This window comes from Alligator mississippiensis, chromosome 1 (assembly GCF_030867095.1).
Source record: "Alligator mississippiensis isolate rAllMis1 chromosome 1, rAllMis1, whole genome shotgun sequence".
NCBI classification, from domain to species: Eukaryota; Metazoa; Chordata; order Crocodylia; family Alligatoridae; genus Alligator; species Alligator mississippiensis.
The window spans coordinates 317898568-317926343 of NC_081824.1; the positions used below are offsets into that span (position 1 = coordinate 317898568).

The 27776-nt window shown below is 40.6% G+C and overlaps 1 protein-coding gene across 8 annotated transcripts in view; it reads right to left on the bottom strand.

Moving 5' to 3' along the window:
- The window catches only part of CNKSR2 (connector enhancer of kinase suppressor of Ras 2), a 380784-nt gene that overhangs the window by 148900 nt on the left and 204108 nt on the right, over nucleotides 1–27776 (bottom strand). For 5 of the 8 annotated variants that reach the window (XM_059720856.1, XM_019495115.2, XM_006258843.3 and 2 more), the window contains one exon: nucleotides 15816–15962. The exons of the other annotated variants lie outside the window; for them this stretch is intronic. In XM_059720856.1, the coding sequence (XP_059576839.1) occupies nucleotides 15816–15962 (147 nt within the window). The remainder of the gene's footprint in view (nucleotides 1–15815; nucleotides 15963–27776) is intronic. 8 annotated transcript variants of the gene reach the window in all.

Sequence of the window (27776 nt, forward strand, 5' to 3'; positions counted from 1 at the left end):
TGCCAAACCAATTAGACTTCTCAATATTTTATAACAACAATTGGACACACAACAAATTTTGTCTGCATACTACTTTTGTCATATTCTGTATTACTTCCTCTTTTGAACCTTTACATATTGTTAGTGCCACCCAGAAAAACTGAAATATCTTCTAATTATGATTGAAAATATTAGTAGTGCATAAGTATACTCAAATCATCCTGTTACTTGTGGTCAGTACTATTTAAGGGAAACTATATTCTTGCATTTGCATTAGTACAGCGTTAATTTTGCAATACTTCAGAACAATAACTCTGTAGTTCTGTAAGCCCTGTCTTTTGGTTAGAAAACTATGGTCTTTAAGCAATGGCACTTCAGGATGTTTGCTAAATTCTTTGTTAACTGGTTATTTTAAAATTAAATACAAGTTCCCTATACCCTGAGTCTACAAAATATCTACCTCTGTTTGAGGGACAGCAGAGGGGAAACAAAGACAAACACAGAGAAAAGCAAACAGATAAAACATCATATAACATTAAAAAAAAATTAAAACAAACACAAGACTGAAGTCAGTAGCAGGGCTTTTTAAAAAGTGACTGCCTTGGAGAAAGAAATCTCACCATTTAAAGTTTCAACCATGACACTATCTCAATCCAATCTCTCATTTAGCTATCTAACACAATATGTATTTGTTTTCTTCCTAATGGAAATATAATATTGTTAATACTTTTTTTCAGGCTAGCTCAATATATGGGAGAATTCATTCCCTCTCAACTACTAATATTTTGAAGCCAGAAGCCTTTTGGGGATGGTTAGTGTTGAATAAAGCAAGCAAAGTAACCCTATGAGGTGGCCAGGATGAGGGGAGAGCAACAAGGGTGATGCGGTGGGTGTCTGCTATAGACCACCAGACCAGGAGGATGAAGTAGATGAAGCTTTCTTCAACTAGCAGAAGTTTCCAGATCACAGGCCCTGATTCTCATGGGGAACTTCAATCACTCTGACATGCTAGGGGAACTATATACAGAAGTGTGTAGGCAAACCAGGACATTTTTGGAGAGTGCTGGAGACAATTTCCCGGTGCAAGTGTTGAAATGACCAACAACTCACAAACAGGGAAGAATTGGTGGGGGATGTAGAAGTGGATGGCAAGTTGGGCAGCAGTGACCACGAGATCATGATTGTGACAAAAGGAAGGAAGGAGAACAGTGGAGTATGGACCCTGGACTTCAGGAAAGCACATTTTGACTCCCTCAGTGAACTGATGGGTAGGATCCCCTGGGAGGCCACGTTGAGGGGAAAAGGAGTCCAGAAAAGCTGGTTGTATTTTAAAGAAACCTTAGTGAGGGTACAGGAACAAACCATCCCGATATGCAATAAGAATAGCAAATGTGGCAAGCAACCACCTTGGCTTAGCAGAGAACTCTTCAATTAGCTGAAACAAAACGTAAGCTTACAAGAAGTGGAAACTTGGACAAACAACTTCGGAGGACTATAAGACTATTGCTCAGGCGTGCAGGGATGAAGTCAGGAGGGCCAAAGTGCAACTGGAGTTACACCTAGCAAGGGATGTGAAGTGTAACAAGAAGGATTGCTACAAGTATGATAGTAACAGGAGGAAGGTCAGGGAAAGCGTGGGTCCCTTACAGAATGGGTGAGGCAACCTAATGAAAGATGATGAGGAAAAGGCTGAATTACTCAAAGCCTTATTTACCTTAGTCTTCACAGGCAAGGTCAGGCTACTGCATCTGGCAGCACAACTTGGGGAGGAGATGAGCAGCCAACAGTGGTGAAAGGACAGGTTAGAAAAGCTGGACATGTATAAGTCCATGGGGCTGGATGCAATTCATCCAAGGGTGTTGAAGAAGTTGGCTAATGTAACTGCTGAGCCGCTAGCCATTATCTTTTGATAAAGCTTTTGATACTGTGTCCCACAGCATTCGTACAAGCAAGCTGAGGAAGTATGGGTTGGATGAATGGGCTGTAAGGTGGATAGAAAGCTGACTGAATTGTTGGGTTCAACAGGTAGTAAGCAATGGTTCAATGTCTAGCTGGCAGCTGGCATCAAGTGGAGTGCCCCAGAGGTCAGTCCTGGTGCCAGGTTTGTTCAAAATCTTCATTAATGATCTGGAAAATGGGATGGATTGCACCCTCAGCAAGTATGTGGATGACACCAAGCTGGGGGGCATAGTAGATAAACTGGGGGGTAGGGCTAGGATTCAGAGTGACCTAGACAAATTGGAGGATTGGGCCAAAAGAAAACTCATGAGGTTCATCAAGGACAACTGCAAAGCCTTGCACTTAGGATGGAAGTATCCCGTGCACCACTACAGCCTGGGGACTGACTGGCTAAGCAGCAGCTCTGCAGAAAAGGACCTGGGGATGATAGTGGACAATATGAAGGATGGGAGCTAGTAGTGTGCCCTTGTCGCCAAGAAGGCTAACAGCATACCGGGCTGCATTAGTAGGAGCGTTGCCAGGTCAAGGGAAGTAATTATTCCCCTGTATTCTGCTCTGGTGAAGCTACATCTCGAGTACTGTATACAGTTTTGGGCCCACCACTATAGAAAGGATGTGGACAAGTTGGAGAGAGTCCAGTGGAGGGCAACGAAAATGGTTCAGGGGCTGGGGCACATGACTTATGAGGAGAGGCTGAGGAAACTGAGTTTATTTAGTTGGAGAAGAGAAAACTGAGGAGGGATTTGATAGCAGTCTTTAAGTACCTGAAGTGTTGTTTCAAAGAGGATGCAGCTTGACTGTTCTCTGGGGTGACAGATGACAGAACAAGGAGCAACCATTTCAAGTTGCAGCACAGGAAGTTTAGTTTGGATATTAGGAAATGTTTTCTCACTAGAAGGGTGGTGAAGCACTGGAACAAGTTACCTAGAGAGGTTGTGGAATCTGCATCCTTGGAGGTTTTTAAGGCCTGCTTCACAAAGCCCTGGCTGGGATGATCTAGTTGGGGATGGAGTTGGAGTCCTGCTTTAAGTAGGCAGTTGGACTAGATTACTTTCTGAGGTCCCTTTCAACCCCTTTTTTCCTATGATTCTATGATTCTCTGGGCCTCAAATAGCTAGCGTCTGTAAGACAGAATTCCAAATTTCACGCACATGCACACACAAAAAGCCCCATAGGAATTGGGCCCATCGTGATCACCTCATTGTAGGTGGCACCAGTCCAATGTTTAGTTAAGAAAATCCAGGTTTGTTTGTCAGTTCATTATTCAGAAGAGTTCTACTAATGTGTTCTGGGAAATCAATGAAGTTCATGAGTCTCTAGGGATACCGTTTCAGTCTACAGTGTTTAAAGTGAGATGGTACAAACCATAGACTCATCTTGGAAGTGGCTGTTTAGCCTATGTTACACATGTGTTTAGGAGGCTGGAAGATCAATCTGAAAATAAATTTGGAGAAGCTCTTGGTTTCCATGCTGAATAGGTAGAATTAGATTGTATAAGAGTGTTTTTGTGTAAATGGCAAAAGTTTCCAAGAAGTTGAGTAGGTTTCTTGCTCTACAGAAGCTTAATTGTGCAAAAAAAAGAAAAATTAGATGATAGATTTTTGGGATACTGCTCAGTTTACCTGACTTTTGTCTCCACATTTTAGACAAAGTCCTGAGGAGTGCTATCACCATCAACTACTTCCTTCCCCTCATGGACTCAAAAAGCATAAGCAATTGTAGTCCAGAAGGATAAGGAAGGAGCATAACAAATAAATGATTCTCAGAAAGCTGTATTTGCATTTCTATGTGGTAGCTTATTATGGGCTTTAGGGTATAATAACTGTTTAGCAAGTATATTTGTGGTGTAGAGGCATTTATAGATTTCTGACCTTCCTATGATACTGTATGGCATAAGATCTCCTGCTGAAGCTAACAAGCATACTGCAGTCTTGCCCTGCTTATCAAGCTAATTCTTAATAATTAGCTATTTTGATTATTAGCAGCCAGGTAAGCCACGTAGAAACCTTGTATAATGGGCTTCCACAGAAGGTTCAGTTCTAGAGTCATCCCTTTTTAACTTTTATGTTTATAACCTAATCCTGCTAAGACTATAGTGCCAAGATGAAATGCTGGTAATCTGGAGGCAAAGATGACACTGAAAGTATATTCCTCTGGTATAACAAAATGCCCATGAAACATCCATATTATCTTGGTGTAAACTTGATAGGAGCCTCATCCACCAACATCAATTGGAACATCCATCTCCAATTCATCTCAAATCACTCCCATCTTCTTAGATGGTATGTGAACTTTCAGTGGCAACCAGTCTGATTTTACAGCTGAGCCTTCTGGTTGCTCTTTTTCATGGAAGCACTGGGTAATCATTAATTGCATTAGGACAGTACAATACAGAAGTGAGTACGCCGATACAAAATTGGCAACATCAAAAAACTTCATTATGTGAATGCGGCAGACTAACCAATTCATCATCTCTAGCAAACAATTGCTTGAATATATTCTCTTCCAGAAGACTAACAGAACTTTATACAGCATCTCCTGTAATTCTTCACTAATTATTAACAGTCATTTTGGTTATAATTGTTGCTGTTTTCCATACAAGACAAAGACAGATACTAGCTTAGTAAACTGGTACTGTTTTGTGATGGCTGCCTTTGTGTGATTGGGAAATTCAGTTTTTTAAAAGAAATGAAGGCTCTAGGACATCATGGTTGAAGACAACCTTCAAAATGTGACATGCAAATGATGATGCGACATATACAAGCATCTGACAACAGCTCAAAATGATCATAGGTTTGGTATAAGCTGTTCCCACTCAGTTTCCCTGAAATATTAAATTTTAGGCCGAACTCTGACAACTGTCAAATGTTTAACTGTTGAAATTGTTTATGGTGATTCAAGCATGCAACACAGGAGGAAATGTAATATTTTGAGAAGATCAGTACAATTACTCTGAGTAATTGGCTGAGGAGTGTCACAACTAGGCACATCTTGGATTGCAGACAGTGCTTTGCAGAATGCAACTATTGCCTTCTACTTTTTGTCTCCTCTCCATTCACTCAGCTGATGGTCTTCGGTGTTTTATAAATATTACTGAATTAGGCTTCACAACCTTGAAAACAGGGAAAGTAGCACTCCTTGTCTGCCATGGATATCTGAAGTAATCTCAACACATCCTTAAGGGTAAGAGATACATTAAGTATTTTTATGCAAGGGAGAATATGCAATGCAATGAGCTAGCAGGTACTGACAGCAGTTTAATAGCACAGTAGAAAAAAGTGGGCGATTTCATCCTGCCAGGAAGCAGGATATTCAGGATACCCTGACAATTCTCTGCCATTGTCTAGAACTTGCAATGCTACAGTGGATGACCTTCTGTAGTCTTACCAGCTGGGTGGCAGTGCTGAAGCAGTCACAAAATCTTAGAATCCTTGCATTTCCAAAAACCAAGCGCATTAAGTAAAATTTAAAATCAGGACAGCAGGCAGGAATGCTTAGACTTTATGTCAGTTTCAGCATACAAAGACAACCACATTTAAACACAGAACTGATGTTCAAGCAGAGCTAAAATTTACAAGAAAGGTATATTACTTGTCAAATTAAAAGGAAAACCAATATAGAATGGTAGGCAATAATATTTTTATTATTAAACTGTCATTTTTTATTGAACCTTTATTAAACTGAGCCTTTGCAATAAACTAACTTGTTTACATACCCAAGTCTTGTTTTCATCTTGCAAATGAGAAAAAAAATGAAACAGTGCATAGTGCATCAAAGTTCAGACTTCAGATGGAATCTGGTAAGAATCCATTTAAATGACACTAAAGAGAATGCCCAGCTCTTATGTAGTTAAAAGACAATTAGGCAATAGAATCTCTCACAAATTACAGCATTTTATTTAAATTTAATGATTAGAAACTGTAATTTCATTAATTCTAATCACAAGTAACTGACAAAACAGAACAAAGCATTGTCTCTAGAGGAATGCAGAAAGTAATATAAAATAATAACAAAACAAGGGAAACACTGAAGAATCGAAGTTGAGTATCCTCTCAAGCTTAAGATAAGGGAAAAAAAAGCAGCAGCTGAAAAGCTGCATACAGCACAGTAATTATGTTATACAATGTTAGTAAAATAAATTATTAAGTTTGGAGCCTCAGAAATTCTTCACCAACACGTTAAACATTATGTATAATGAAAGAGAATTGTACAATGCATTATTTTAAAAAAGTAATTCAAATGTGATAGCTCAGACCTGTGGTATCTATGAAAGGGCTTTGATCAACTCTTGATAAACATTCTAAAACCTGGATGAAGCCCCTCTAGTTAGATCTGATCTGAAGTTCACTGAAGCTGATGTTTTCTCATGGTCTTGCTAGCTGCTGTAAATCCTGACCAAAGACATTTAAGCATCACCATTCTAGGTTTGGAGACCTAAGAGGTACAGCTTGTTTCTCTGAATTCCACTCATGGGAACACATACAGCTAAAACATAAGAAAATATTTAGGGGTCCTGGGAGAAGGTGCTTTTTCGACATACTACCTAGGAATGATCAAATCATACTACTTTGGAGATAAACTATCAGGGTGACAGAAACAGTGAGGTCAGGAAGAGACAATGAAACAGAAAGTATTGGTAAAGAAAACCTATTCGTACTACGTTCAGGAGGATTGTTTTGCAGCAAAAGTTTGGATTTAAGACATCTGATTAAAACATCTCAACTTATGGTGGATATGAAAAAGGAAAATTAATGACTGTTGAAAATATGTGCATTATAATTGGAAATGTCATTCTACACTCCGCACAATGAATTGCATTAATAGTGGAAAGGGAGCTGAAAAGCAAATCTAAGCAAATAACATTGCAGTCATGACATGGCAAGATTCATGATATAATGCAATAATTAATATCTCCATCTGTAAAGTAAGACCAAAGCTGCTATTTCCACCTTCACAAATGATCACTGAATATTTCTTAAATTCAAAATATTGACATGATAAAAATGTATAAAACAAAACTTTGGTAAGTTACAAAAATATGCAAAAAACATTTACATGAATGGATAAACAGGCTTAATTATAGAAATCATAGGAAAGTTGGGCTAGAAGGAACTTCACAAGATCATCTAGCCCAGCCCCCTGCTCAAGGCAGAATCATCCCTGACTAAACCATCCCAGACAAGTGTCTTTCTAACCTGCTCTTGAAAAATTCCAAGAATACCAGATCCAGTTTCTCTAGGTAGCTTGCTCCAGTGCTTGACCACCTTCATGGTCAGAAAGTTCCACCTAATCTCCATCCTAAACCCTTGCTGCAGCTTGAAACCATTGTTCCTAGTCCTGTCCTGTACAGCCAGAGGACAGTCCATCTCCATCTTCTCTACAATCACCCTTCAGGGATTTGAAAAACGTTACCAAATCCTACCTCAGACTTCTCTTCTCTAGACTAAATAAGTCTAGTTTTTTCAGCCTTTCCTCATAAGTCTCATCTCCCAGCCACCTGATCCTTTTTGTTGCCCTGTGCTACACACTTTCCAAACTATCATACTCTTGTAGAAGTGCAGGGTCCAAAACTGGATACCTTCAGGTGAGGCCTCACTAGTTCTGAATAGAGCAGAAGAATCATTTCCCTTGATTTGCAAGTGACACTTCTGTTGATACAACTCAGTGGGCACATCTACATGTGCAATTAATCTGAAACAAGAAAATCCAGCACATATCGTGCTGGAGTTTATAGCTCCATGGCTGTAGCACGTTGAGCTGAGCCAATGCAGCCCTGGCTGGCTGGGGCACGAGTTGCTCCAGTGTGGGGTTAGCTAGCAGGGAGCCCCCCACACTGAAGTACCCTGATGCCCCAGCCAGCTGGGTCAGCATCTACACGTGAGCTGCTGCAGAGTAAAAAACTGCCATAGGATAATACTTGTAATTATGGCACAGCTAATTAGCTTACTGTGCCCTAACAGATGCAGAGACTTTAGTGTGGAGCTAACTAGGCAGCTCTACAGTAAACATCTTGTGTAGACGCTCCCAGTATGTTGTTGGCTTTTTTTTGCAACAACAGTACACTGTTGGCTCATATTCAGCTTATGGTCCACCATAACTCCCAGTCCTCCTCTGCAGTACTGCAACTTAGCTATTCATTCCCCAGTCTGTATTTGTGCATGTGGTTATTTCATCCCAACTGCAGGACTTGCACTTCTCCTTGTTGAATTTCATCACTGACTGCAGTCAATTTTTCATTTATCCAGGTCATTCTGGATCCTAGCTCTACTCCCTGGAGCATCCACAACTCCATACATCTTGGTGCCATCTGCAAATACAGTGAATACAGCTATCATCCACATTTTTAATGAAGATACTAAACAATACCAGACACAAGACAGACCCCTGGGGGAACCCATTGATGCTTCCCCACAACTAGACACTTAACCACTGAGCACTATTTGCTGAGTATGATGATCCAACCATGTCTGTATCCATCTTAAGGTACTTTCATTTAGTCTTTATTTTCTTAGACTGCCAAAAAGAATGCAGTGGGAGATGGTGTCAAAAGCCTTGCTAAAGTCAAGGTATACCACATCCACCACTCTCCCCCTCATCCACAGTGCCTGTCACCTTATCATAGAAGGAAATCAGGTTGATCAGGCATGATTTGATCTTGGTGGATTCCTTGAAGACCTGCTTCATGATCTTTCCAGGTATAGAGGTCAGGCTGACTGGTCTGTAATTCCCCAGATCCTCGTTATTCCCCTTCTTAAAGATGGACACTTACCTGACCTCTCTGAGTTCTCAAAGAGGATAGTCAATGGCTCCAAAATTACTTCAGCCAATTCTTTCAGTACCCCTGGGTACATCCCATCCATCCCTGCCAACCAGAAAGCATCTAACTTTTCTAAATCCTAACCTGCTCTTTAATTACTCTAGGCTGTTCATCTCCTTCCCTCTCTCTGGTGCCAACTGTACTTTCATCTGATACCTTCCCCTATTTGTGAAGACTGAAGTAAAAGAGGCATTGAATACTACAGCCTTTGCATTGTCTGTGACTAGACGGTCTTCCAAATTCTGTAACAGAGGAAGGCCGGGTTTCCCTGGCTTTTCACATACCTATGGAATCCCTTTTTATTGCCTTTTATGTTCCTTGCCAGGTGCATCTCAAATTGTGCCTTGGCCTTCCTAATTTTCTCCCTGTATGCCCGCGTGATACTCCTATACTCTTCTCTAGTACTATGCCTGAATTACTGTTTTTTGTATGGTTCCTTTTTGAGTTTCAACTCTTTGAAGAGACTGCTGTCTAGGCAGACTGGTCTCCTGTGGCACTTCCCATTCTTTCACCTCCTTGGGATAGCTTGTTCCACTGCCCTTAAGAAAGCCTCAAAGTACAGCCAGTTTTCTGGATTCCTTTTCCTTCATGACATGCAAGGGATCCTGCCAACCAGTTTTCTGAGTTTAAAGTCTGCTTTTCTGATTCCAGTGTCCTTATTCTGCTGCTCTCCTTTCCTTTCTCCCCTTAGGATCTTAAACTTTATCACTTCATAGTCACTGGGCGCATCTACATAGGACACTGACTGCACTGTAGCCTAATAATACTGCGCAGTAGCACATCACAGCATGGACAGTGCCAATACGCTGCCATGCAGTATTATTAGGCACAGTAGTGTCACTTAAAAGACATTTGCTGCTGCACAGTAACTCCAGTTACTGCACAGTTATTTAGTACTTGCTAAATACAAGTACTAAATAACTATGCAGTAACCACTGTGCAGTAGCATCTCATACAGATGCACCCACTATCACCCAAGTACCTTAGACCATCACATTCTCTACGAATTCCTACTTGTCTGTGAGCAATAAGACGAGAAGAGCTTCTCCCCCACGTTTGCCTCTCTACCTTCTGAATCAAAAAGTTATATTCTACACATTCCAGGAGCTTGCTGGACTGCTTGTGCACTGCTGTGCTTCCCTCCCAGCAGATGTCCTGGTACCAAAATCACCTATGAGTTCCAAGTTCTGCTATATGGAAGCTTCTAACACTTGTTTAAAAAAAAGTCCTCATCCACCTCCTCCCCTTGATTTGAAGGCCTATAGCAAATGCCCACCATGACACCCTCACTGCTTCTCACCCCTTTGACCTCTACCCAGAGGCTTTCATCTCTTTTCTGACCTTTACACAGAGGCTAAAAATAAAGTACCTTTGACTGTAAAAAAAAAAAATCTTTTACCATAAAAAGTCATTGTTTTAAACAGCAGGACAAAAGGGTTTTTTATGTTTACTAATTGACATTAGGATTCAATATGCTGTATACACACTATTTCTGCATCATATGATGAGGTGCAATGTGCATACAACATTATTAGTTTTTTTCTGCCAGATATTTTTGCACTTTAGTTACTAGCTTGTTACAGAGAATTGGTGAATATTTTTTCTTCTTGAATCTTTTTAATTTCTCAGAATTCTCTATGGCAAATGAAAGTAATAGAAGAAAATGTAATAGTTAAATACTATTTACATGCATTCTTTAGCAAGAAATATATATTTGGGCAAGTGGTACAAGGTAAATATACCACATACTTCCTAGAAAAAACCTTGTAGGATTTGTTGGTTAGGCTGATTAGTAGTCAGATGAGAAATCTGAAAAACTAAAAGCCCTTTTAATATCTTCAGTCCCCAAAATTGTTGGTGGTGTATGACAAGTATAAATTTTGGGAGATGCATTAAAGACATTCACTGGACAGCAGGAAATTAAAAATCACTGACAATCTGGTAAACTCCTGCATCAAAATCATTAGCAGTGTGAACTGTAAGCAACATCTGCTGGGATATTGCAGTATTTCCTCTAGAATTTGCCCATCATATGGGCATGTTTAATTTTGCTCCATTTAACCTTGGGTTTTTCATGTTGCTGCAAGTGACACACTTTTCATGTGCATGCCTACAATTAACAACTAAATGAGCAAAGGGCAGTTTACTAACTACTGTGTCAACATTACTTACTCTTACTTAGAACTGGATTTTAAAAGGTTTTGGTTACAACATTTCAATATAAACAAGTCTCTTGAATTCAATTTGCTGAAACTTTTGTGCCTCTAAATTTGTTGCAACATCTTTCGAAGGTACTTGCTTATGTAGGTACATGCAAAATCCCAACCTGCTTCACTATCAAAACTTCTTGCATTTGGGTGACTCACTCTCCCATCCAAATTTCTGTTCAATATGACTAATCCCTAAAACAAGGGTGGGTAAAATACGGCCCATGGGCCACATTCAGCCTGCCGAGCCATTCCATCCAGCCCACGGGGCACCTACAAAGTTTAGAAAATTAATATTTATCTGCTCCAGGCTCCCTGTTAAAAAATGACAGAAGCCAGGGGCAGCAGTACCCAGGGGAAGCCAGCAAGAGTTAGAAGAAAGACCAGCCCAGCTGGGCCCCACCATCAGCTGCCTCCCACCAGGAAGTGTCTGCCTACCGCAGCTTTCCCTGCATGTGGCTGCTCCAGCATCACATGGCCCCAGGCTGCAACGCTGGACTGTGGGAGCAGGGGCATGCCAGTACCCTGGGGCCAGTGTGTGCATGTGTGCATGCACACACACACAATAAGGGAGGGGGAGAGAGAAAGAGAACAATGAGGCAAGCACAGCGTGTGCGTGTGTGTGTGTGTGTAGTGAGGTAAGCACAGTGTGTATTTGTAGGGTCAGTCCCACAAGCACCCACCACTATACACATGCACCCATACCCCCCCTTGCACTGCCATACACACAGACCCCAACACCCCAGCCACCCTCCCCCTACAAAACCCACACCCGCCCACACCCCACATATCCACACACACACACTCACAATCTCTCTCACCCCATATCCTCCCCCACATACCCACAGCCCCCACAAACCTATACCTGCCCCCATGCCCCCCCTCCAGTTTACATGAGTAACACTTCATTTTAAGCTATTGTGCGATCACCTCTATGTACACTACACTACCACATGTAAAAAGATTTTTTTAAATTAAATTAATGAATATTGTAGATGTTTGATTTCTAGAATATAATTTAGTATTTTTTTTTGATTCTGAGATGGCAAAACCCCTTGCTGAAAGGAGTACCTTCAGAGGCAAGGAGAGGGGCTTCTGGTGGCAAAGGTTGGGGGTTAGGGGGCAGGACTACCGGTCCCAAGATGGCAAGCAAGGGGCGGGGCACCTGTCAAAATTTGGTAAGCAGCCCCCCGCTTGAAATAATTGCCCGCCCTGCCCTAGAACCACATTTTGCCTATCTTTGCTCCCTCCTCTCCCAGAACTTAGAAAACAAAATCCACTAATCTGCAGGACCTGAGTCAACATTAGTATCTCACTTCTAGGAATTAGATACCACTAGTAATGTTTTCTGCTCCTGTTTTGTATTTGAAAAATATTGTGTTGCTGGGTATTGATTTCATTATAACTTGTCTCTGCTCAATGTGTTGAATAATTAATAATATTTAACTATATTAGTTCTGAAACTATACCATTCAGTTATTTCATGACATCTTAATATAGGAAAACATGTTACCTCCTCCTTTGTCTTAATTCTCTCACCCCCACCACCCAGAAAGAAAAAAACAATAGAAAAAAAAAAGAGACAACGGAGGTATTTACTTTCTTCCTCAAGGTAACTACTTTTCATTGTCAATAAAGAACACGATCCTATGAAGGAACTGACATATACAGAACTTTAATAATACCACGTGACAATTTCAAACTACAATGTGTGAATTTTGGAGAAAAGTGTGTCATAGACAATGATGCTGGATTTTGAAGAGATATCCAAATATAATCAACACTGTTAGCACTCATCTCTCCATATTTTTTGAATAGCTGTAAGACTGCTGAGCTATTTTGTTCTTATATAATCAAATCATACAGATTTATCACACAACCACTATTTAAAATTAAGATTGACTTGATCAGGTTGTTGTATAACAAATGATTAAGGGTGATATGAATTAAATTGTGTTTTACTGTCTGCTGTGTGAATGCCTACGAGTTATGCTTATGTAGAAGTTGCTTTAAAAAAGGTAGTTGTGCTAAGCCGAAGAGGACTGCTATAATGCTTAGATGTTCATAATAAGAAAAGCAGCTAAACTACAGGCTGCATGAAATATTAGTTGTTCCTTTGTAAGGCCCCTTCAGCCATTAAAAGTGAGCATAGAAATGGAGTGTCCCTGAGATATGGAATTGGCGATTGTTTCTTGAAATAGTTTAGGTAGTGAGTATTAGGTCAGAAAAGTATTGGATGCAAGTGTTCACGAAACCAAAGAGAAATAATAGAGCAATGCAGAAACCCTCAAGACAGGCAACATAGGACCCCCGAGAGGAGGCAGATTGATAGACCAGATGACAAAAGCCATCTACCTGGGTAATTGATCTTTACACAGTTTTACTCTGTTGACTCCCCAGTGTAAATGAAACTTTTTAACTTAAAGGTAATCATGTACTGTCCTATTATTCTATTAAAAGTAGCTACTTCCATTTAGTAAGTTTGCAAATTCAGTTTGGGCTTTGCCCTTCACCAACCAAGGGAAAAAGAATGATAAGGCACTAGTCTTTTGTTTATCGCCAATAAACTTGAAGAAAGAAGATACAATTAAATAGATTCTAAAATTTATCTTCACTTATTCCCAAAGCTTTTTCTACAATCTTTGTCTTTAAGTAAATCATCTCTCACTTCATGAAACCATGAATTACAACACCCCGCCCAACATAGGTTAAAATAAGATTCCAGACCTTTCGATGTAATGTCTAATACAACCGTAATATAGCATCAGGATATCAGACTTGTATTGTTAATATTTTAATGGCATTTTGGTTGCTAGGTTTTAAATTGGCCTCAACAATTATTCACATTTCCTATACTAGTTCAATAAAAAAAAAAATGATAGAAGTCACCTATCTGGAATCTATTTTTAAATAAGAATGATAAAAAATAAATTAAATGAAACTAAACATAGCAGAAGTTTCCATCTCTGCAACACTGATATATGCATATGCAAACCATTTCATATAGTGATTATTTTAGAACCGTGAAGATGAAGAAGTCTCAGAAAAATGCTCGTTGCTCGTGTTTACTGCTCTAATATCAGAAACTTTAGAAGCTTCACTGATAATGGCTTACTGCCTCCAATCTGTAACATGTCTTGCTGAGCAGCCTTTGGAGATCTGTGCTCTTTTGCTGCATGAAGTCTAAATGGTGGAAACTGCAGTCTAATTTTTCATACTCTCTGAAATAGCCTCTCTTAAATTAATTGCTTATTCACTATGATCTCTATCACTGACCTCTCTTCTAAAATCCTGCTGTGGAACCCTTTAGAGGTATACTCTAGTGGCAAATGCTTAAGCAGACCCAGAATAAATATTTAATAAAGTAAAAAGGCAGTGTCACCATGGAAAACTGGAAGAGCTGGAGTATAGACTGGAAGGTTTTGGACTCAGTTTAAGCATTAATTTGTTTTTCAAGATTTACGCTGTCATCAAAATTCTTTGACAAAAACAGAACCTTCAAGCATATACATTCATATACTCACATCAGGCATACATATTCTCAATTTCATATTCAGATGTGAATAAATTATTTTGGTTGAAAGTTAATACCATATTCTCTAGCCAGTACTTTTTTATGTTTTAAATGTTAAGCCATTTTAATAACTATTCAATTTGAAAGACAAAGGTGCCTTTAAACTATTAGAAAAAGGGGGAAAGAAAGGGGGAGGGAATAAAACCCCTATGAATGATTTTTAATTGCTTTTATAGATCTGTTAACATTTTAATGGCAACGAACATATCAGCAGTGGCATTTCCATATCTCATTTTCTTTTTTACCTGAATAAAATATATTCTCTTATTCCTATGAATAGAATTAATTTTTAAATTAGACATTTTTAGATAAAATAATCTCTCCCAAAATGCAAGTTTTATGCAAGGAAAATAAAATTCTTCCTTAAATCTGAAGACTGGGTCATATCTAAACTCAAAAGGAAAAAGATTATTTTTTAGCTTACATCAATTGGTAAGCTGTTTTCATCGGTCTAGAAATATTTCTACTTCCTACTAATTAAGAAGTCTAGAGTAATCTATCCCAGTGATGTTTTATACTTAAATAAGGCTATTTATATATTTTGGAACAGTGCCTGTCTACCAAAAACAGTATATAAAAAAAGGGCTAGTAGAGCCCTCCTCTCCTTGTGGTATTTAGCTATAGAGACTGATCCTGAAAAGAACTTAGCTGGTTGCACACAGCCCTATTTATACGAACAGATTTCAGGGAGATTACTCAAGGGCACACAGCTATGTACATGTTTGAGGTCTGATTCAGCCAAATATTTAAGCACGTGCTCAAGTGCTTTGCATAATAGGAGATGGACTTAAAATCACGTTCTTACAGCTAAACTTCAGAACATGACTAGAGTGCTTGACTGAACTGTGAAGAGACCAGATTTTTTCTCCTTTTATTTTCTAAGTGTGCTCCAGCTCCAGGGCAGGTTTAACAATGAATTAAAGAGCAATATAACAGCTCCCAAACTATGCCAGTAGAAGTGAACAGGAACCCTAAAACGACTCATGTACTTCAGCACTATGTCTTTCTTCCAATAACTGAGAAGAGTTATCCTACCGTTATCTGGGCTTGCAAACTACAAAAGATCTTATGGATTGCTCTTAATTTTGAAAGGTCTAACTAATGGATTTAATTTTAACTGAGCCTACAAGAACAAGCTATGCAGAGACCATTTGACAAACAATTTTTCAAAGCATACAAGATTAAATCTATATGCTGCTGGGATGAAGCACAATAAAGCATCACTGAGATAATCTATACTTAAAATGATGGTGTATGACTTATGATTAAGCTTCATTACCTGCAGAGCAAGGGGCTTCCATCTCATATTTTTCAGTAAAGCTGGTGCTGAGGTAAGCATGCTCTGAGGTCGCTTTTTCAAAGTTAAGATAACACCACTCGGGTCCTCTCGTAGTGCATTCACCAAATTTTTCAACTGCCACCCCACCTGGTAACCAGCAAAATCATTACAATAAAGTTGAGGTACAGTATTCAAGATGTAATGTTCCCTTTTTAATAAGGTTAGTAAATTAACATACTAGGTGTGTGCATGTGTGTGTTATATTTTAGAAGATTAACTCAAGAAATGTCCAAACTTACTCCATGAGAAACCATGTCAACTATAATAAGTATCACAATGTGTTAAAATGGATATGTACCATTTCAGCTACTAGAAGGAATAAACTACTGTGACTCCACCATCAATGCACATTTTAATCTTATGGTCATTTTAAAACTAATAACAACAAAGCCCAAATACATTTTCTTACAGCAGCTAAAAGGTTAAAAAGCTCTCGCTTCTGTTTCCTACAGTTTAGCCTACAACTGATCAACTTATGCTTCATAATTATCTTAAAGTCTACTAACCATATTTGCTACACCATAGTTGCTACACCTCTTCTACTCTAATAATTCCAGCACTATTACTTCTTCAGACTGATGCAATTATTTGGGATTCAGTGAAAAGTTCTACTATTTACAGTGCTATAAATATAAACTAAAAGCAATAAGGCAGCTGATTTAAAGACTAAAGCGTTTGCCATTTGATTACAAATAATCTTATAAACTTTAATTATACTAAATTAATAAATGAAATAAACTGCTGTTTGCTTGAATATCACTCTAAAATACATTTTACCAATTAAATTACAACACTGTGAATATTATGAAAAACACTCCATTAATACAGAAAGATGAATTGTCAGTTACTTCTAAACACCTGGTAGAATTTTTTAATAATTTGCTGTGCGCACTTTATGAAAAAGAATGAATATGCATGGTCCACACGTGCAATGTCAAAAGTGACTATGGATTGACTTTGGGTGCCTAATTTGCAACATTTTTATGACAAATTGATTTTTAAAGAGCAGATACTCTGAATATCAGAGATGCTCTAAGGTATCTCAAGTTGGGCCATTAAAAATTGAGATATTCAGCATCACCAATCATTTGGAAATCTTGGTTTATCAATTTAGAAAGCTATGTTATTTAAACACACTTGTCATTTCTGCAGTTTTTGTATGTTCCTCTTTGTTTAAAAGCACATTAAACCTGTGCTCTCCGCTTCCTTTGAAAGATTATATTTAAAATATTTTCTATTTGTTGTTTTTTTACAATACATTACACACAATTATATGTTCAAATTTGGATGTGAAGTTTTGGCTGCATTAGTTTTAAACACAATGAAGTAAATACATATCATTTAAAGCTACCTTATAGCCTGCTGGCAGAGAATTGTCATGAAGCAGGGCACCCATGTTGTGAGTCACTGATCTAACATTACAAAAAAATCTGTATGCTGTTTTTCCTTCATATCAAGGAATTTACGCCTGGACACACAAGAAAAAAAAACCTCACAGTGTATAACAGTTAATCAAATGGAAGGTATTGAGAAATGTGCAATGCAAGATGCTGAAAATGTATATATTACCAAGTCTGTGGCTTTTATGTTTTACCAGAATTTGCCCATCCTGCAGTACTTTCTGGAGATGTTGTGGAAACATAATTCAGCTGTATGATTTCATTTGATTTGAGCATGCCAAGCCTCACATTGATTTTTCAGGATCCAGTTATTTTCAAAGCTGCTGCTCTGTGGAAGACGGCAGCCTAAATCATCAAGAGTGTCAATGCCCATAATCTGAGGCACTGCCAGACTGATACTTCACATTGTTCATGTGCTACAGCTAACCCAGTCATCCTCTCTCAATATACCAAACTGAATTAAATGTTAGGTTCTCACTTTCACTAAACCCAGGATATATTTGTATGCTTTGCTCATATAAACAAAGCAGCAAAATACTGACAAAATTTCTCCCACAGAACTGTTCTTGGACTCCACATGCAAAAGACTTATGAGCATGGCTGGGACACAAGGGCAAGCCTTCCCTTAGCCTCGTTTTCTCTAGTACTTTTAATAAAAAATGTTACATGCTAATTTTATGCAAAACTTGCGGAATTCATTTACTGCCTTGTTATAGTCTCCATTTTACCTTACGAATATTTGCAGCAACTAAAGGGTTAATACGTAAACATATACATTTTTGTTTTTAGTATTACTTTCCTATTTTAAGCATCACCACCACACCTACAACAGTGCTTTCTGATTCACATAGTAATTTTGGAGATAAAAGGATTTCTTTTAAACACTAGCGCAATGGTTCTCAACCAGGATTCCTTAAGATCCTTTCAAGGGTCCTGTGGGATGCCAGGCCAAGCTAGCACTGTTAGGTGTGCAAGATAAACGCAGAGATTTCAAATAAGAATCCAAAGTGTTAAAAACCATTCTGACCGGTTGTGATCCTTCTGAGGTCTTTGCAACAGAATAATTGCTCTATTAATTTTTTATAGTAAAAAAAATCAAGTGAAAACTAAGACCTGGTGTTTTCTGAGGAGTGCCTCAGTCTACAAAGGTTGAGAACCACTGTTCTAGTGAAAGTATCATATAACAAAAATGGGAACACACTTGTAGTTTAATTCCTGCTTTTACGTTGCAATTCAAAATGAATTACAATTCACAATGTTAAGAACTCTTCATAAAAAGAATAAAGGAATTGTACTTTTTGATTCTGTAACATAAAGGTATACTGACCAGGTTAGCATCCTGATACTGAATAAAGCAACAGGAATCACCCTGAAAAGGACATAAAACGACTAAAAATAGGAATTATGCCAATTATTCTTGTTATAAAATGAGTTTGCATGGGAGAACTATGCTTTAATGCTACCTGTTTGTTACTGTAATGGCCAGAAAGATACCCATGAATTGATTTTTGGTTATACTAGCAGATTTTTTTAAATGACCTGAATATTCATTTTCAAGCTGGCAGAGTTTAAATTGATATCTGACCTATTCAGTAACTTTCAAATAAATGAAGAATCTCTAACCTCATCATAATAGTTGCAAGGATTAAAGGAAATCACTGAATACTCTTATAGACCATGTTAGATGTTCTTGAACATAAACAATTTTGACTAGTTTTTTTCCAGTGAAAACTTAAGCACAATTTTCAAAAAAAGCCTACTTTTTTCTGAAGGAGGTATCATTTCTGGTTCCACCACCCAGAAGGCTATTTTGTATTTCGAGCAGAAAATATTTAAGAACGTTATTTAGGGGACTTAGATACTCATTAAGGTGCCAACACCACAGATCAGCATACAGTAAAAGCTCTGTTATCCAGCATCCCCCGGGAACGGGGGATGCAGGTTAATCAAATATGCTGGTTAATCAAACATGTAATGTCTGGTGCATTCCCCGGCATCAGTGTGCCAGAGGACTGGGAGGGGGGCCCTGTGAGGCTGCTTTGCCCCATGCAGGCTGCTTTGCCCTGGGCTGTGGGCCGAAGAAGTGGCAAAGAAAAACTCAGCTCGTGGCAGCGAAACAGGAAGTCCCCCGGAAGTGGTACTTTCGGTTTCACTTTTGCCGTGTCCCTCGCATACCAGTTAATAGACTTCTTTGGCTAATAAAGTGCCGGTTAACACAGCTTTTGCTGTATTTGCCATTTCTGCACTGAGATCCTCACCATAAAGAATGAGACCTTAACACAACCTAATAAAGAAAAGTAATGAGACACTCTGATTAAATTTATTAGGCGCATGGGGTTTGCAGTGGTGAAGAGCAGCATATGTGCATGTCTGGAACTGTTTCAAAGCACACTATCCTAGAGACAGAGAATCTAAGACCCCTTCCAAGTATAATCTAAATGTATCCTCCAAAAGTCTCCTTTAAAACCATCCTGTCTACCCAGTATAGCCAATTGAGAATTTCCTTCAAAATGTCATACTTCCTGTACCTTTGTTACACCTTTAAGTACAGGATACTGCTTAGAGATCACATCAAAAGAGTAACATGACTATTTGGACTGCAGTTTTTTTCTGTGACATAACGCACATAATTTGGGACCCTCAGGGTGCATCTACATATGCAGGCACGTGCGCTTGAAGCATCTCAAATAGAAGCGGCACAAATTTGTGCCAGGGATTTTTGCCTCAGTACATGGGCCTGGACATGCACTTTGGTGTGGGGCAAGTCGTGCCATTTGGGACAAAATAACTCTGCCCATGTGCTCCTGGATCTGCATCTGGGGGAGCCAGAGCCTGTAGCCATCACCTGTGGACGGCGTCTACCACTCCTTGGATGCCTTTGAGAACTGGTGGGTGCAGCCTGGGGGGCTCTGTTTGGTCCCCCCCACCCCCCGCTGGAGCACTTACTTTCATGTTTTGACCCTTTGACCCCCACATCACTCCTATCCTGTTTTTTTCCTAAATTGTTCCATGAAATCCATTCATCCATTAGCCCCCACATAGTGGGGACTATTACTTTACCAGGTGGACGTTAGAGTCCACAGCAATTATATACAGAGAAAGGGAGGGAGGGAGAGACAGAGATCAGTTGGGCAATGTTTGATTGCTATATTTAAAATTTTAAAGTAATTTGGAAACCTACCAGTTTCACAATTTCATAGTTGGTAGGGTCGAAAGGGACCTGAGCAGATCATCAAGTCCGACCCCCTGCCATGACAGGAAAAAGCACTGGGGTCAAACGACCCCAGCAAGGTGTTCGTCTAACCTCCTCTTAAAGACCCCCAGGGTAGGAGCCAGCACCACTTTGCTTGGAAGTTGGTTCCAGGTCCTAGCCGCCCTGACTGTGAAGTAGTGCCTCCTGATGTCTAGTCTGAATCTACCTTCTGCCAGCTTGTGACCATTATTTCTAGTCTCTCCTGGTAGTGCTCGGGGGAACAGGGACTCTTCCAATGCCTGCTGGTCCCCTCTGACTAGTTTGTAAACAGCCACTAAATCCCCCCTCAGCTTTCTCTTGTGGAGACTGAACACGTTCAGGTCCCTTAGCCTCTACTCGTAGGGCCTGCCCTGCTGACCCCGATCATGCGGGTGGCCCTCCTCTGGACCCTCTCAATGCTGTCCACATCCCTCCTGAAGTGTGGCGCCCAGAACTGGATGCAGTACTCCAACTGCAGCCTGACCAGTGCCATATAGAGGGGGAGGATCACCTCCTTGCACCTGCTCGAGGTGCATCTATGGATGCATGACAAGGTGTGGTTGGTCTTCCTGACCACATCCCCACACTGTCGGCCCATGTTCATTTTGGCATCAATAATGACTCCAAGATCCTTTTCTGCCTCTGTACTGATGAGAAGGGAGTTCCCCAGCCTGTAGGTATGCTGCTGGTTCTTCCTCCCCAGGTGCAGCACCTTGCACTTGTCAGTGTTGAAACCCATCCTGTTCTCATCTGCCCACCCCTGTAACCTGTCTAGGTCCGATTGCAGCCTATTCCTCCCTTCTAGCATGCCCACTTCCCCCCACATCTTAGTGTTGTCAGCAAATTTGAACAGGGTGCTTTTTACCCCCTTGTCCAAGTCGCTGATGAAGATGTTGAACAGTGCGGGTCCAAGGACCGAGCCCTGGGGGACCCTACTGCCCACATCCCTCCAGGTCAAAAATGACCCATCCACCACCACTCTCTGGGTGCGGCCCTCCAGCCAGTTAGTGACCCATTTGACTGCGTAGGTGTCGACACCAGAGTCTCCTAGTTTTTTAATGAGAATGGGGTGAGAGACCGTGTCAAAGGCCTTCCTGAAGTCCAGAAAGACTACGTCCACTGCTACCCCTGCGTCTAAGGATTTTGTGGCCTGGTCATAGAAGGCCACCAGGTTGGTCTGACAGGACCTGCCTCTGATGAACCCGTGTTGGTTGCTCCAAACATAATCACTCCTGCTGGCCCCTCATGGACATGCGCTATGATAATTCTCTCAAAAGCTTACCCAGGATCGAGGTAAGACTAACTGGCCTATAGTTTGGTTCCCTTTTTTGAAAATGGGAAGCATATTCTCCCTTTTCCAGTCCTCTGGCACCACACCAGAGCTCCACGAGTGCTTGTAAAGCCATGTCAGGGGTCCCGCAATGACCTCTGCTAATTCCCTCAGCACTCTGGGGTGGAGATCATCAGGACCAGCTGATTTAAATACGTCCAGTCCCTCCAGAAGTTTCCTGAATAGATCCTCACTGACCCTAGGCCTGGGTGCGCCTCCCCCGGGGCCTAAGGGGGTCCCACTGGATGGGCTGATCTGGTCCCTGCTCAGGAAAATGGAGGCAAAGAAATAGTTAAATAGGTTAGCCTTGTCGTCTGGTGTGACAACCAGATTTCCTAGCGTGTCTTGCAGAGGCCCCACATTACCCGGTACCTTCTTTTTGCCCCCTACGTATTTAAAAAAGGACTTCTTGTTGTCCTTGATTTGGGTAGCTAGTCCCAGTTCCATCTCCGCCTTGGCCTTCCTGACCGCTCCCCTGCAGCCCCGAGCAACCGAGGTATAGTCCTCCCTGGTGATGGCCCCTCCCTTCATTGGGTGTACGCCCCGCTTTTAGCTAGGAGTGTCTCTATCCTCATAATAAAATAAATTCTGAATATCTATATGTCTTGATGTTTGCTTTTGGTTTTATTAGCACATGATGGGTGTGTGATGGAGGATGTGGGGTTTGCAGGAGGAGGGTGGGAAGGGGTGTGGAAGGATGTGGGATGATGTGTGGGTGGGTGTGGGGGTCTGCTCAGGATGGGCAAGTCCCCTGCCCCCACATAGGGCGCAGCCCCCCCCACAGCACAGTGACTGCCCCCAACCCCAGCACGACCACAGTCCCCCTGCAAGGTCCCAGCTCCCCCCCCACAGGGCCACAGCCCCCCTGCATGGTCCCAGCTCCCCCCTGCAATCCCAGGCCCCCCACATGGCCACATCCCTCCCACCCACAGGCCCCACAACTCACCCCCACAACAGCAGTGGCTGTGGGGCGCTCAGGGCCCACTGCTGCCAACCCCCCTGTAGCGCAGCGCAGCCCCAGTTGCCAGAGAGCCGATGTTGTCTGTGCCACTTGTCATGGGACTGTCCCAGCTTCCTGTGGTGCCATATGGGGCCGTGCACCTTTCTGCAGCCCCAGGGCCACTTGCACTGTCACCCGGGCGCTTGCACTGCTCACGGAGGCCATGCGTCATGCTGGGCCAGGTGACCCATGCCCCATGACCAGCCCCCCCCCCCCCCCAGCCCCTACTTACCTGACAGCACCTGGGTCCTGATCTTTGCCGTGCTTCTGCTTGTCCCAGCACACTAAGGGTGCATGCCCCATGTGCTGGGACAGCAGAAGCACACAGAGACACTCTGGCTAGAAACCAAAGCATCTCTGTTGGGGACCGTTTCCTGGTTACCTAGGGTATTTTTTGATAAATACTGAGCCCGTGCTGCAAATATGCAGTGCAAGGAATGTTTTTGTATTCAGTGTGCCTGCAACAGGCACATGTGTGCTTTTCTAGATGTGCCCTCAAAATCTCTTTCACATTGGGAAAATCTAGTCCTGTATGAATCTGGGGGATAAGTCTCCCCATCTACAATACATTACCACCTCCATCAAAATTAAATTCTGGATCATTTAATTCTTAACATGTACTGCTGTAAGATTATTAAAAAGAATCCATGCCAATTTGTGTTATCTTGTAGGCCTTGAGGCAAGTAACCAAACCAAGTCCTAAAACTAAGGAATTGTGTGCAAGAATTTTCAGTTTCCATTTTATTATGGTACATATCTTATAGTGTGTTATTCAACTGGACCATAATTAACACTAAAAAAAAACCCCATTGTGTTTGAGTAATGTTTGAACTTTCAAACATAGCACTGAATTTCCCAACTTCTGCATGCCTGATTTCTTAACGTTAATATTGCACTAATAGTAGCTTTGAGTGTGGAATTTTGACGTGCGGTAAAAAAATAATGTTATCTTGTAAACACCTGGGCTTTTAGTAGAAAAAGATAATTTATGAAGCAAACCTTCTTTAAAAGTCCTATAATTTGGTATATTTATTGTTTTCAATTCCATTACCCAATGCACTGTAAGGAGTAAGAATCAACTAGTAAATAAATAAATAAAGATTTTAGTATTTTTCAAACAAAAATAAATGAATTTTATTTACAACACACTTCTTTTTATGAATTCTTGATTAGATATTGGCGTTTTGTTTGTTTTCAAGTTTGCTGAGCTTGGTTTGGGTTTTCTGTGTTTGTATTACAGAATTGTACATTTAAGTAAACATACTATCTAACAAGACGATCAGTCCATTTTTAATAATTAAGGATTACTGCAAGGTGTTTCAAATAATTTACCAGATTAAATTAATTTTGTCAACATAATCTAACCATAAACATTTTCTTTAGTTGGAGACTGACTGCAATATTGGCTTTTGCTAAGTAGTATGCATGTTACCTCTGACTTTGCATGCATTACTCATGCTGAAGTTGATAAACTAGAGGTACAGCCTGTAATGAAAGAGGTGCACATAATTGTAAAGATGAGGAGACAAGAATCCTGTTTCTCTTTAGTACATGACTGCTCACTGTAGCAGGCCCATCCAGGTCATGTTATCACAATAGACCAATATGATACTTTTATTCCAAATTCTTAAATTGCTTCAGCTTTCCTTAAAAATAATCATCTAGAAACACTTTTCAGGAAGTGATTAAAATCTTAATCCATTCTATTATCTGGATGTGAAAGAGGATTCATGACTTGAAAAAATTGGTTTGTTTAAAATCTTAACCCTGAGCATGCGCACAAGAAGACTGTGCATCTTCCTTATGCTTGTAAACCATTTTGGGTACTATTGAAAATAAATAAGAAGCAATAGAAAAGTTCTGAAGGAGTTGCTTAATTTACTAAGACTCCTCCCCTTCATCTTGCTTCAGGAAAATTATTAGTAGCCCTCTTTTATTTACCCCCTCCTTTTCCAAATTAAGATGGGATAGAATAACCACTCTGCAACTCAAACTATATCCTTGGGAGAAAGGACTGTCACCTGAGTCCTTACTGCTGAATCTCATCCAATTCTGTCCACCCTGCTCCTCCAGGCTCTATAAAAAGTATCTGACTAGGACTGAGTTCTTGCTCTTTGGAGTTCCAGTTAGTGGCCTTTTCCCACAATCAAGAATTTTACATCAGTACTTTCTTAATCATGGGGAGTTTTCTGCATAACATCAAAACTCCATTAATACATTAAAGTCCCATAGTGCATGACTAATTCCTGTTCTCTAGTTCACCAATCCCTGTTCTCATGCCTGGCTATGGATACATGTGAGTATTGTCACCAAAAAGCCCTGAAATGCATTAAAGGATCAGCTTAGATGCAACTAAATGGATCCAAGTTGGGTATTTTAAGTTGCCATAGCATAGAGGTAGAAGATGGCACTAAATAGTTTAAAAGCTCCAGAAATTCAGTACATATTCCACTTATAAATTTTTGTATAATTAAAAAAAGAATCAAAACTTGCTAGTCCAAGGTACGGTCCAACTTAATAGGCTGGAGGATGAAGTTATGAACAACTAATAAGAGGTTGTGGTTCTGGAACTAAAAATGGGCATCTTTGGAAGAGAATTGACAGTGCACAAAGAGATCTGAAAAGCAAAAATCTTCCATGGATGTAGGACTATATTTTTTGGAATGTGATCTGACCTGACTTGAAGTTTTAGGGAAAGGAAAACTAGTAAACTCATTACAGTTTAAAAGGAAGAGGAGTATTTTCCTGCTAGATATAAATTGTAACATTTTTAACTCTATTTTCCTGTTTAACAACCATGCTAAATCAACCAAAGTATCATTTATAGATTATTTCAAAAATAAAAAAAAAAATTATGCTACTCCCTATCTTTAGTATTGCTTCTTCCACCATAATGCAGTGAAGACTTTCTGACTGTGCAGTTTCCTCAAACTCAGACATGAACTTCTACCAAGTAAGATTTTGCCAGGAGAGGTACATTCACAGTTACCCATATCCAAATCTCAAAAAACCCCAAACAAAAATGAAATTATTCATCTCCTTTCATCTTAATAATTAAATATGCAAGAAGCAGCAAATTGAGCCTATAAAATGATCATCCTATCAGTCACTTAGAATGATCTGATGTACTGCTGACCAGATCAGGCATCAGTGAAGCAAAATATTAACACAAAAAGAAGCATTTTACATCTGGTTTGGTCAAATACCTGGCATAAGATTAATAAATAAAAAGGGTCATTCCTGCTAAAATATCAGAGTTTAAAATTGATTGTTTGATAGCCCCATGAAAGACCAGAAGGAAGAAATGGACATTCTTCTTCCCCAGTCGTGTTAAATTATAATAGAAAATAGTGGAATGTCATGGGGTTCTCTACACCCTGTAATTGGGTAGAGAAGCCACATAAGAGGATAAGGAGGGTTACTACCTAGACTACTATGAAAAAGTGCTGGGAGAGAATTGGATACCTAGTTTGGAGAAACACTCAGCTAACATCACCAGTAATGTGTCATCCACCCTTATGTAACAGTGTTCATCCAAAGAACTCATAGCGTTTTATAAAGGTTGGTCGGCAAGCATTACCAGAGTTATGAATGAGGGGTCTTTCACCTCCCTTATTTAAACAAGCTGTTTTAAAATAAAGTTAAAAAAAAAAAGAGGCGGGAGTACTACATACACATACTATAGTACTCTTCTTAATTTAACTGAACCCCCATAATATTATAGTCCAATTCATACCATCACCCCAAAATAATAATTTACACAAGCTACAGTGAAGTATATATTTTACAAGATAATGTTCAGGTATTTTATAAACATTTTTTAGTTATCACTAAGGGTCTGTAAAGTAAAAAGTATTATACTTATCTCGTAGATAGGTAAACAAAAACACAAAAAGGTGAAGCAACTTTCCCACAAATAAATAAAGTCAAGAGCAAAACCAAAACCAGAACTAAGAAATATAGACTCAAGAGTATCCTGCTCTTAAGATTATGGGCCTGATTCCTATTAACATTTTAGGCAACCAAAGTAGACTCACATGTCCATGGGTGGATCAAGGATTTGGAAACGATGCTACTCATGCTGCTCCTTAGGGTATGGGAGTGAGGTGGGCTTGAAAATGGACACAAGAGGAGGGGAGCTAAGTAAGAAGCAGGGGCAGAGAACAGACATCTCCTACCACTGCTGCTGCTATCCTAAGTGGAGCCTGGCACTCATATGCACACTACCCACAGTCTGCAGCTGAAGCAGGGCAGAAGCAGCTTGGGAGTGGTGGATGGATCCCTTTCCCTGCCACTGCTCTCTGTCCAGCCTCACTGGATGTCCTCTGCTGGCCCACGAGCTCCACCTGCAGGAACTAGCTTCATGGGGTGCTGGGCTCAGCAGAGAATAGCAGAAGCAGCAGCAGCCAGGTTCCCTCTTTCTGCCCTCTACTCCTTGCTGACCCCCAAAATTCCCACTGGTAGGAAGCAGAGGCAGAAGGAAGGAAAGTGCCTACTATCATTGCTGGTCCAGCTGAGCCTGACACCTGGCCCAATTCCTCTCCATAGCCCCCATCTGTAGTGGGGCAGGTGCTGCCCTGAGCATCCCTCAGCCACCTGGTCAGTTGGAGACCGTGACAATGGCTGGTGGGGACATTTCAGCCTGGCCCGCTCAGGTGTCCCCACTAGCCTGTGGACTCTAGAAGTGCTTCTAGGGGTTGACCTTAATGATGGGTCTCAACTGACACAGCTTGAGCTCCTAACACCCCAGCTGCTGCAGCACTGGGTGAGAGTTTGGGCTCTTCCTTTGCAACTGGGGTATTGGGATCAGATCCCCATACCCTGCTTAGAGAACCACTTTCCTTAGTGGGGGCCCACCAGACTGGGGCCCCCTCCAATTCAGCTCCCTGAGCTCATTCACCACTTCCTTGCCACCCCCAGCATGTCAGCAACAGCAGCT